General features: G+C 38.0%; 1 protein-coding gene across 2 annotated transcripts; it reads left to right on the top strand.

The window, feature by feature from the left end:
- The first annotated feature begins 520 nt into the window (after nucleotides 1–520).
- On the top strand, nucleotides 521–11,520 carry CBX3 (chromobox 3). Of its 2 annotated transcripts, XM_040259744.1 has the most exons (6): nucleotides 521–733; nucleotides 1,880–1,931; nucleotides 4,728–4,870; nucleotides 6,964–7,126; nucleotides 9,568–9,662; nucleotides 10,215–11,520. In XM_040259744.1, exons 2-6 carry the CDS (start codon nucleotides 1,908–1,910, stop codon nucleotides 10,339–10,341), a joined length of 552 nt encoding a protein of 183 aa, XP_040115678.1. In that variant the 5' UTR covers nucleotides 521–733; nucleotides 1,880–1,907; the 3' UTR covers nucleotides 10,342–11,520. The 2 variants fall into 2 exon arrangements, with proteins under 2 accessions (XP_040115678.1, XP_040115679.1); XM_040259745.1 differs by lacking the exon at nucleotides 1,880–1,931 and having other exon boundaries at nucleotides 630–733.
- The last annotated feature ends 652 nt before the right edge of the window (nucleotides 11,521–12,172 follow it).

Raw genomic sequence — 12,172 nt, 5'->3', positions numbered from 1 at the left:
CTTACAGCTACGCTTCTACGGCTTTTCCCCGGTCCCCAGTTTAAAAAAAAAATCTTTGTAGTCTCTTCCACTGTGTTTTCCCTCCCCCACCTTCTCCTATCCTCCCCTCTCTGCGCGGAGAACCGACTGGCCCCTTCCGGAAACACCCAAAGCGACTTCTAGTCAACAAATTACACTTAACGATCCACCACCCTAATCCTGGCCAATGTTTTTGGGGTCCACATTTCAGGTAGTCGAAAGTGGTGCTCGTTCTTAGTTTCCGATTCCTCCCACCCACCCGCAATGTTTGGAGGCACCCAATCCCAGGGGCGAGGAAGTGGGCGGAGTCCTGTTTTGGCGCCAGTCGCTAAGGCGGCAGAAAAGCAGGAAACACCTCCGCCGAGTAGACTTAGGTCGCGGCACTCAGCTCTCCCCTCGGGCGACCACCAGACGCCACGCCGCGAACTCTTAAGAGCCGCTGTCACCACCCCCTTTTTTCCTCCTCCCTCCGGCCCGGGCTCAGGCTCCCGGCGGGCATTGCGCGGCGCGCGGCCCCACCCCCCGGGGCGCGCGCCCACTCCGCCCCTCGCGGCTGCCTGGCGTGGGCGGTGCCACCTTCCCCTCCCCCCAGCGGCGGCCCCGCGCGCAGCGCTGCTCCCCAGCCCCCCTCCCCCTCGGATGTGACTGGAGCTTGAGGCGCGCAGGGCCGGAGACGTCGCAGACCCGGGACCCGGAGGAGCTCAGAGGCGGTGAAGTCGGTGTCTTTTTTTTTTCCTCTAGCTTTCACTCGGTGGTGTTGCTTAAGATACCACATAAGCCCCAGAGACCCCCATTTCCCCGCTTCCTATCCTTCCTCGCCGGACCCCGAGGCAGGACCTGGCGGGAAGGAAAGGAGAAGCGAATAGAGACCCCATGGCGGGCCTGGCTCCGGGCCGACGTCTGTAGTTGGTTTAGGGGATGAGACTTTTGACAAGGTTGAAAGCTGTGGCGCCAGCCGCCTTATTTCTAGACAAAGCGCATTTTTTCCTCCCCTCCCCCATCCCGGACGAGGATGAGGGGGCCTTCCTTCCCGTCCCGTGCTTGGTCGGCGACTTGGGCCTCCAGGGAGGGCGGTGCATTCTCCCGCATCCGCGGAGCCGAGTGTCCGCAGACTGCGGCGGGCGCTCCGTTACGTGGCCGCCGCCGGGTGGGGAGAGGCACGGGCCCCGTGGCGCAGTGCCCTTGAGCCCCCGCGCCGCGGCCTTTGTTTCTCCCCGCGGATGCGCTGACCACGAGGCCCGCGCTCTCGTGTGGCGGGGTTAGGGGCCGGGCGCTAAGGCCTCGTTAAGCCGGGTGGGGTTTAAGGGGAGCGGATGAAAGTGCAGAAATAACTGGTTTGTTTTCAAAAGTGGCACAAAATGTAACTGGAGCATCTCGGTATGTTTTAGTTTTTCAACTAGTGATTGGGAAGGTCTCTTAAGAAGAAACCAAGTTAGAATTAAATTACATAGACGACTGTTCGGATTGTTAATCTCTAGAGGGAAAATTCACACTAATTATTGTAATCGATTGGGCACTTGTCTGATTTTGAACCAGGTTATTTTGCTAGTTTTTTAAAATGCTGACTATGGTTTAAATGGGATTCGGATTGGAAAAAAAAAATTTTTGTCAAATTTTTACCCTGTAAAGCTTTCGCGGATACTAGGTTCTCAGTAAGGTTGTATAGATAAGTTACAGCACTGATATACTCTCAGGCACGTATCACTAGTTTACGCAGAATCTTAAAACTGCTTCTCTATGGATTTGTATATACGTTTGATGACATGAGCTAACTAGGTGGGGGTTGGAATCCAAACAAAAACTTATGTGTAGCTATCTTTTTATGTCTTACAAACTTCTTAACTGTCATGCATTTTTCTAGTAATAGCTCTTCAAGTCTGCAATAAAAAATGGCCTCCAATAAAACTACATTGGTAAGTTAATGAAAACCTAAAATATTTAAGGATCTAACTCAAACTTTTTTCCTCCCAAAATTATAACTGCATCTCTGTGGTTGGGAAATTACACCCATATATAGTTGCAAGTCCCCTCTCCCCCACAACTGTTAATGGGGAGAAGTTAGGAGGAAAAAGGAAATTATTACATTCACTTGACTTCATAGTGTTTCATTTAAAGAAACCTAATTTTGGGAGGGTAGCACAATGTGAGTTTTACCAAGCATTTTTATGTTGGAAGAAAGATACGCAAATTTATGTGACATGGAAGAAGGTTACAGGTATAGACAGACAAAGCAGTAAAGCCTTGTTGATTACTGATCTCTAAGTTACTCTATATTGAATTCTAGAGAAAGCAGGTATTTTCAGTATTGCCCTGTTTAAAAAACGGATATCTTGTACACTTAGATTGAGATGAAAGTCGTTGTGTCTTTCAAATTGTTTTGGTCACTGTCATGTTTCAAACGTGCTTATTCTAAAATACAGAAGGACTTTAAATCATTGCAGTGCAGTTTTTTTAAATACTTACCATGAAAAACATCACACATGTCTGGAAAAGAGAGAAGACTAGATCTTCTGAGCAATTTTTTTTCTCTCCAGCAGTTCTTAAACCCACAGTTTGCATTCTTAGGTTTCATTAAAAGTTCTACAGATTGTTGACATATGTGTATTCAGCCTTGTTAAGTTACAGATTTTAACTTAAGCACTGAAATATTCACATAAAAATCACGAAATTCAGTTATGGTTCCCACAGTATGTAATTCTAATACATTGTGTTAATAATTGCAAGTATATGAAGGTTAGTGTTTTAACATCTAAATGAACAAAACATTTTGTTTTGGTTTGTGAATTCTCCCCTTGGGTTTCACAACAAAAGGATAAGTTGGTGGGGTTTTTTGTTTGTTTCATCATTAGATTGCACTTTTAAGTCAAACATCCTGAGAAATGTTTAAATATGAAGTATAAAGCCTGTCTGGTGGCATTCTTTATTCCCAGTCATCGATGGGGAAAGGCCAGAGCATCTTCGAACACTTCTCAGGAATGAATTGTCTTTCAAATTTCATAATCAGTAAACCAAAATGTAGATACTTAAATTGGCTTTACAATCACCAGTATCTTTAAAGTATTGGATGGGAAAGGAGCTACCTGTCCCTGAGACTGTGGGGGTAGATAGATAGATACAGAAAGCAAATAGATTCTTCTGTTAAATTGCTCCTGCTTACAGTTTGATAGTCTTAAGTATCTACCTTTCATTTTAAAATAATTTTGTTAAGTGTTGTGAGGTAATGTGTGCTTTAAGTGGGAAAGTGAGTGGATTTTCTCTTGAAAAAGATGAGCATTTGAAACTAGCTTACGAGTGCTATAGTAAATATTTTGTTTCCTCTGCTAAATTTTTTTTATCTTTTAATTTTCTGTGTTTATTTTGTCTCTTCTTTACTCCGTTAGCCTCTTAACTTTCTTGGATGTAGTTTGTTTTTCATTTAGGATCAGTATCTAGTAAGCTTTTGTTAAGTTTTCTTCTTTCTTCCCACTGCCACTACCTTTGTTGTACTATACAGAGGCAGAAAGTTATTGGACTGAGTATCTTGACTAATGAAAGTTATACGGCCTAACATGGAGAATGATATTCAACAAAATCAGATGCTGGCTGCATTATTTAAATTTCACAGGGTTTTTATTTCTTTCATAGGATATTTATTTAGAAGTGTGTGTATACACTTCTAAATGATTATATATTTTTTGATGTCCTTTGTAATCTTGAGGCATTGGTGTTAATTTTCCCTGCTTTCATGCAATGTGCGGATGACTTTAGTAATTGGACAATTAAGATTTTTTTTTAAATAGCACCTGTTTTAAGGTGAAATGATTCCAAGATGAGCATAATGTGGGGTTTCCCCCGTTAGTCTCCATTTTGAGTTATTGGAAAGTAGAGGGATCTTGGTGTCCTGCTTCTCTCAAATAGTGTTAAACACACACAGACACACACACTTAAAACCTTGTTTTAAGTGAATTTCGTTGACCAGTTTAGAGTCTTTCTCTTGAGAAACCAGGAAAAAAAGGATTTTTTTTCTCATTAGAGAATTAAAATGATCCAGCATTTTGGCCTCTTGAAGTTAACAGTGTTATAGATTTGTTCCAAGTGGTCAGTAATATCTACTGAAATTATGGGGAAACGATTTTGTCCTTAACCTACTTATGGTCTCCTTGGTTGACCCTGCAATTGATATCAGGGTTCTGAACCACGTTTTCGTTCTGCAGCTATCTTTTCTCTTTATTGTTCAGATTTTAACGTTGGTGTTTGAATTGAAAAAGGGGGTCTTAGCGTTTGGGAGCTATATTTTTAATGAGTCTATGGTTCACCTAATAAGACCTGTCGCTGTTACTCTCCTTTGTATTAGTCTCTAGTAGTTTCTAATAGTCGTTTTTTGCTGTCTTGTAGTTAACAATGAGTGAAAACTTGACTATACTTGGTCTTGTAGACTATGTAGAAATAAAACTAGGAAAAGAAAACAATTTTCAAGAGAAATGTCTTTGATTGAATTATTTCAGTGAAGGGTAGTGGGGGATATAGGTTTGAGCTAAACCCACAGAATCAACCATTCCTTTATTTTGCTGATTATCTGTTAACTTTTTCAGAAAGTGTTTGCTTTGGGATATAAAAGTGAAAATTTAGGTGTTAAATGCAATGATAATATCAGCAGTTTTAGCCTTTAAAATGTACTCAAAAATCAAACAAGAAAAAGACATTTCTTAAATCTCTCTCTTTTGTTTTAGCAAAAAATGGGAAAGAAGCAAAACGGAAAGAGTAAAAAAGTCGAAGAGGCAGAACCTGAAGAATTTGTAGTAGAAAAGGTGCTGGACCGCCGTGTAGTGAACGGGAAGGTGGAGTATTTCCTGAAGTGGAAGGGATTTACAGAGTAAGAAATCTCAGTGCTTTTATTATATGTTTAACTGTACTTAAGTAGTGTTTAAAATTTGTTTTTAGCTTAAAAATCTTTTTACCCATTTTTTCATAGGTTTCTCTGAATTTAAAGGCACCTATAATTCAGGGTATCTTGTTTAAAGAGTCAAGGCTTTAGCCTGCAATTGTAAACAAGTAGATTTGAGACTAGTTGATTACCTTGGAGAGTCAAATTTATATAATTATATAGAGTACAGGTTGCTTTTTTTAATGTAATTGGATACTGTGCTAATTGTTTCCCTACAGTGGACATTAAAAAATATTGAAGCTATATAAGGTATACTAGTGGGTCTTAAACAGAAGTGCTCATCAAAATTCAGATCCTACCCTAGGCTTACTATTCTAATCTCTAAGTAGAGCCTAGGTATTTTTTAAGCGACCTGGTTCTTCATGTTCCCTCTTACTAATTGCTAACAAAACAGTCTTTATAATGTTACTGTTTTGTGAATAACTTACACGCAGAAATTATACTCAAACTTTATCATGTACAGTTTACTTGAATTTTAATCTTACACCACAAAAACAGCAAGACTCTGAGCAGTGACTATTGAAAATGGATAGGTGGAGGTGGACAACAGTTTTCTGAGCTTGGTTGAGATGGGGAGTATGATGGTTCTCTTACCTACTGCTGCTTTTACCATTCACATTTAAAATCACCTCCACAGCAATTTGGGAATTATGATTTGAGTGGAAGATTTATGTTTCTCTGTTCTATTTTTGCAGTACCCTTAGTTGAGCTTAAATATATATATGTAAGTTTGTGATTTAGGCACTAGAAAAAAATTTCTTACAATTAGAACCAAGTCTGCAGTATTTTAAGTAAGACTTAACCAATTTGCTAAAGAAGTGATTACCCTCATATGGCAGACAGTTTTGTGGGGTTTTGTTTGTTTTATCCTTTGAGGCATTAAAAGCTGTTTGTCTCTGTATCTTACCCATTAAAACACTGGAAGATTAACTCCTCCCTCTTTCTCTCCATGGTTGAGGCCACTAGTGTGACTAAGGACCTGCTATCTTCTGTATAATGTATTAGGTAATATTTTATTGAAATAACATTACAGAATGGAGGCTCCACTTTAGCTCTTTTGTCCTCCTCCACTCTTAAGTCTGCCAATTTTAGAGTCTCGGGACATCAACAGACCTTGTTGTAACCAGAGGTTTAAAGCATCTTTCCTAGCATCTCTAAAATGATTCATTTCATTGTGTGTAGTTCTGTAAAAGTTTTTTGGATCAAAGCACACAAAGTTGGCAATCTTGTCACAAATGTTGTAGGCTGATCTCACTTTCACATTTGGTAATTGACATTCATTTTCTTTCCAGCCCTTCTGAAAAACATGAAAATGGTCATATTGGCCTTATATCAGAGATTGGCAAGCTTTTTCCCTAAAGAGCCCATATTAGAAGACAGTCTGAGCTTTGGGGGCTTTGGCTTTCTGTCCCAGCTACTTTGTGACTATAGTACAAAAGCAACAATAGGCAATATAGTAAACAGTGTTCATAATAATGCTTTTGCTTATGGATCCCCAAAACATGATTTTTATTTTGAAATCTTTTCCCAACCAATTAAAAATGTGAAAAAACATTCTTTCTTCATTTCCCACTTTGAGTAGAATTGAAATACTGCAGCAGAAATTGAAAATACTGTCTCATGTTTGAGAATGCTTCTGAATTATGTTTTTTAAAACACAGTATTGGAGGCCTTAACCCTAGGCACTAACTGATAAAGTAATTTGGGGTGGGATCCAGAATTCACTCTTCTGAAAGAAAGTAAGAAATTCCAAAGTGAATTGTCCATGTAACTTGGAAAAATATTAGCTGCATTTATTCCGCTAATCAGGTTCAGTTACTTGGGAGGTAATACAGCACATTACCCGCTTAGCACAAACTGTGGGAGTAGACACAAAATGAAGTACAGATTCTTCATGTAGGGGGTAGGAGGTAGAGGGAAGTATCTGCAGTACAGAGGGCTTTTTGTCGGGTATTATTAAATTGATCTGGACAGTGGTTATTAACCAAGAACTTTTTTTTTTTTTTTTTTAAACAACACAGCGCAGACAATACTTGGGAACCTGAAGAAAATTTAGATTGTCCAGAGTTAATTGAAGCATTTCTTAATTCTCAAAAAGCTGGTAAAGAAAAAGATGGAACAAAAAGAAAATCTTTGTCTGACAGTGAATCTGATGATAGCAAATCAAAGAAGAAAAGAGATGCTGTAAGTATAAAACATTGGCCAGCAGACTGGCTTCTTTGTAAAAGGATGGCTTGATTTTTTAAAATACTTTTTAAGACACGAGTACTTCAAAAATATCATTAAAAAGGCTCTTTAAATACTTAGGATGAAAGGAGAGGCATGATTTAACCCTACATTGTGTAAATGTCCAGTAAGCACTTACATTTCTTTAAATCATTGTGCTACTGTTATTTTGGGTACATTGAAGGATTTGGCGCCAGATGAGACAATTTCCTCTGATCTAAACCAGCTGTATTAAATAAAAACAATACAAAGTTAGATCATCGAAAATCACTTATAATACAGTGAAAACAATCTACATCACACGTTCTGATTATCAGTCATTAGTGAGTGGTAGTGACCAAAACTTTGGTGTATGATCCTTGGTATTCCCCAAAAATACTTTGATTTTGAAGTATATAATCTTGCATAATAGTTTTTTTATTGGCATGAATTGAGAAAACTGGTTCATTCACTGCGTGTGTATTTTGAATCAACCTTTGCTTTATTGGTTTTTCTGTGGCTTTGGGCAAATTACATCCTTGCCTCTACCCTCAACTTTAAAACTGATTATACTTGCCCTACCTTTTGGCCTAACATGGTAATTTAGGGGAAAATGTTGGGTCTGAATTATATCTAGGCTTGGGGACCTAATATACAATACAGATTTATTGATCAGGACTTTGGATTTAAAAATAGGTAATTTGAACTATAAGTACTTTACAGATAGTCCAATAACTTAATGTCAACTCTGTCAAGATCGTAGGTGTATTATCTTTGTTTTTATAGAAGGAAAACAGATGGGGGCTACAGATTTGGTTCTGAATGCTTTAGCAACCAAAGCAAAAAGGTGGCAATGTTAAGAATCATTTATAAGTAAATTGAAAGTCTACCACATGCTCCACAGAAGCACCATTTAATAACAGTGTTGTTTAGTTGCTAAGTCCTGTGGTACTCTCTTGGAACCCCATGGACTGTGTAGCCTGCCAGGCTTTTCTGTCCATGGGATTTCCCACGGAAGAATACTGAAGTGGGTTGCCATTTACTTCTCCAGGGGATCTTCCTGACCCAGGAATCGGACCCCCATCTCCTGCATTCGCCAGTGAATTCTTTTACCACTGAGCCATCAGGGAACAATGGTTATCCTGTTTTGTGCCCATGTAATGTGCCAGGCAGTGTTCTGAATAACTGAATTTGCGTTTCAGATACTTTGAAATGTCTGTGAAACATAGTATTAATAGTATGTATTTTATGGAAAATGAACCTGAATCACAAGTTAACTTGCCCAAAGCCACAAAGGTTAGGGGCATCATTATAACCTAGGCAGTCGGACTCCAGAGCTTGAGGTAATGATGTAAAAGTCTCATGGGGAGAAAAAGGATTTGTTACACTCTAGAAAATGGCAACCCACTCCAGTACTCTTGCCTGGAAAATCCCATGGATGGACGAGCCTGGTAGGCTGCAGTGCATGGGGTCGCTAAGAGTTGGACATGACTGAGCGACTTTTCACTTTCCTGCATTGGAGAAGGAAATGGCAACCCACTCCAGTGTTCTTGCCTGGAGAAACCCAGGGCCTGGGGAGCCTCGTGGGCTGCTATGGGGTCACACAGAGTCGGACATGACTGAAGTGACTTGGCAGCAGCAGAAAATTCTCAAGGATCCCAAAAAACTTGTTTATATGGATTGTAACTGTCAGTACTAACTGCATTTGAAATTAAAGTAGAAATTTATAAAATACCATGTTTTCAGTTAAGAATAACAAGGCCTGGCATTTTACATTTTTGCAAATTTTGTCAGTGTTTGTCTTAATAAGACTTTAGTTCAGTATTCAGTTTGCTGTGATATGTTGCTTGGTAGAAGTATGTGAATATTATGTGAAGTCACAGATACATGAAAAGAGGAGATCATGAAGATAAATAGTCCAGAAGGTTTTCGGCATCCCTGGGGGTCCCTCAGACCATACTTTTGAGAGCCACAGGTTTATTTTTATAAGGTTTGTTATCATTCAGATTGATTACAGCACTGATTACTGTTGGTTTTTTTAAACTTTTTACAGGTTTGCTATTTATGCTTTTAAAAATATGTAATTTAGACTGATTCCTAGAAGTAATTTGAAATACTACTTTCAAGAATTTTGTAATCATTAATTAAAAATAAGAGATTTGGTTTTTTTCCTGCTTTGTGTCTTTGAAAAAAATTGTTTTCTTGATTTATGATTCAGAATATTTTTATAGACATCCAGATTTATTTTTTCTGCTTATAAGTTTAATGGAAATTAAAAGGTGTTTAGTACTCTTGCTCTAATCATTGTTTCACTATCAGAAGGCTATATGTCATGAAGACAAATTGGAAGTTAATATTAGTTTGCTCTATGATGAAATGTGTGGAAACATTTATATAATCATTTAACTTTTTCTTAACAGGCTGATAAACCAAGAGGTTTTGCCAGAGGTCTTGATCCAGAACGAATAATTGGTGCCACAGACAGCAGTGGAGAATTAATGTTCCTCATGAAATGGTGAGTGTGAATTGCTGTTATATTTTAAAGTAAGAATAGATATGTTTTTTATTTAAAAAAAAAAAAACTTGTGAATTTTTTAAAAACCTGTCTATCTAGGCTTTATAAATAGTTCACAATCATTAGGTAGCAAGTTGGTTTTAGTCACTAAGTCATGGCTGACTCTTTGCAACTCCAAGGACTATTGCCCACCAGGCTGCTCTATCCATGGATTTTCCAAGCAAGAATACTAGAGTGGGTTGCCAGGGATTAGACCTTTGTCTCCTACACTGGCAGGCAGATTCTTGGCACTGAGCCACCAGGGAAGCTCTAGGTAGAAAGTAGTTATCTGTTGAAAGAATGATTCGCTTTTACTTAGCTAAAGCAGAGATTAGCAAACTGACCTGTCTTGGAAAATGCAATTTTATTGGAACACAGCTACGAGTAACCACATAACCCTCTTGAAGCACTTAAACATGTTTTGATTGAATTACGATTTTTTAAATGCATGGTTGTCACTTGACAAAAAAATGTTTAGGCTTTTTAACTGAATACTTTTTTTTCTCATGACAGGAAAGATTCTGATGAGGCGGACTTGGTACTGGCAAAAGAGGCAAATATGAAGTGTCCTCAAATTGTAATTGCTTTTTATGAAGAAAGGCTAACTTGGCATTCTTGTCCGGAAGATGAGGCTCAATAATTGTTTGCATTGCCTTTTATATATATTTATATATATATATAAAACGTGGGTCTTGGTTTTTTGATTTATTAGTGTGAAGAAATAACTACATTCTAATGAAAATCAGGTTTGATACGTTTGTTTTGAAGTAATATTGGGGAAGTTACATTGGGTTTTTTGTTTTTTTCCATCTGTAGCACTGGTTACTTTGAACAAATAAAAGCTTTCTGTAGTTGCCTCCTTCAGTAGGAAAGAATTTGATACCATGGTATATTATTTCCTCAGCATTAGAGAACAGTTCTTCTAAATGTTGGAGGAAATCTTCATAGTCATTACTCAATCAGAATTTAGAATTTGCATTTAACTCATATATGCCTGAGGACCATTCTAAGTTTTTTATATGTGTATACATAAAAGACATATGTAAATTGTTTGGGAGTTAATTTTTTGTTGTGGTTTTTGTTTTGGTAAATATATTTAAACAACAGCCTTTGATAACCATGGATAAGCCCATGTTCTGGAATTACATCATTTTGAGCAATATAAGAAATGACTTCAACTTAGATAAAAATTTAAGTCTTAACCTTTCAAATTAAATAATTTTGCAATTAATTAGATAAATTAAGGAGTTTAAATTGGGTAATTTTTTAAAGCATCCCTATCAGAATCTGCATATAAATGCAGTTTTATATGCAGAAACCCTGGAAGGAAAATTTTTATCACTATCAACAACCTTCCCAACCAAATGAAAAAAGTAGAAAAATTCTAGTATGTTTTAATATAGCAAAGCAAAACTTAGTTAAATGGACACTTGATGGTTCCTTTTGGTGAACCATTGTTTTACAAGAAATTGAAGTCTCTGTGCTATATTTAGGAAATGTTGTGATACATGGGATGTCTCAGATTTGTTCATGGAAACCTAATCAGATAGTTTAAAAATATTGGCAGTTTATGATCTACAGGAATAAATGAGTGAACAAACTTTTCTAATTATGCTTGACCTACATGTTTTTTCAGACTTGACTCCGATCCATTCCTTACACAAAGGCTCAATTTTCTCAGTATTTTGGGTTACTAGTTCAGCAGAAGCCAATAAAAACAATAACTTTGTAGTAATCAGAATGTTATTCAACTGTATATTGTTTACTTTATTGTAAATACTGGTGAACAGTGGTCAATAAATAGTTTTATATTCCTTTATGTGATTAGACTTTCTTTTTTCTTTATCTGGTGACCTTTATGATGGGAGTAGAGACATATTCATTGAATTAATAACATCATGTTTATAAATATGATCAGTGGTATCACTGATAGCTTACCATGAACGATGTTGGATTTGTGATCGCCGAAGATTTAGCTTTGGGACCAGGGACCAGGCTTGATCACTCAAGAGCTTTTGAGTAGCAGAGTTTTATTAAAGTAAGAAAAGGGACAAAGGAAGCTTCTGACACATCAGAAGGGGGATGGGGAATGCCCCCCTAGCTAGTCTTATCAAGGCCTTATATGCTTTCAGACCCACTCCCACAACATCTTAAATTAAGATCAGAATGAACAATAGATTTTACTAGACCCACTCCATAATATACATTTTAAGACGACAGGATTAGTCAGAAGGGTTTTTGTTAAGGAGAAACATGTCCTCTAGGAAGATAACTAAGACAAAGCAGCGTAGAAAAGAATTTGTCCTTTTCTCCTTGAGAGCCCCAGACCCCTTTTCTCCTTTTCTAGGGCTCCAGACCTGTTTGTCCTCGGGAACCCTGGACTTCTTATCAACCTACCTAGGAATTGACTCACCACTAAGGCATTAAAGTACCTGTTTTAGACCCTTTGAGTTTAGTAGTTTTAACTGGAA

The sequence above is a fragment of the Oryx dammah genome, unplaced genomic scaffold (assembly GCF_014754425.2).
Source record: "Oryx dammah isolate SB20612 unplaced genomic scaffold, SCBI_Odam_1.1 HiC_scaffold_18, whole genome shotgun sequence".
In the NCBI taxonomy this organism is placed as follows: domain Eukaryota; kingdom Metazoa; phylum Chordata; class Mammalia; order Artiodactyla; family Bovidae; genus Oryx; species Oryx dammah.
This window is presented reverse-complemented; position numbering and strand designations above follow the sequence as displayed.

Excerpts from the sequence above, each read along its gene's own strand:
- CBX3 (XM_040259744.1), top strand. The coding sequence starts at position 1,908 with ATGGCCTCCAATAAAACTACATTG. Across the intron at positions 4,871-6,963 it reads AAGTGGAAGGGATTTACAGA|CGCAGACAATACTTGGGAAC; the intron begins GTAAGAAATCTC and ends TAAACAACACAG. Across the intron at positions 9,663-10,214 it reads TTAATGTTCCTCATGAAATG|GAAAGATTCTGATGAGGCGG; the intron begins GTGAGTGTGAAT and ends TTCTCATGACAG.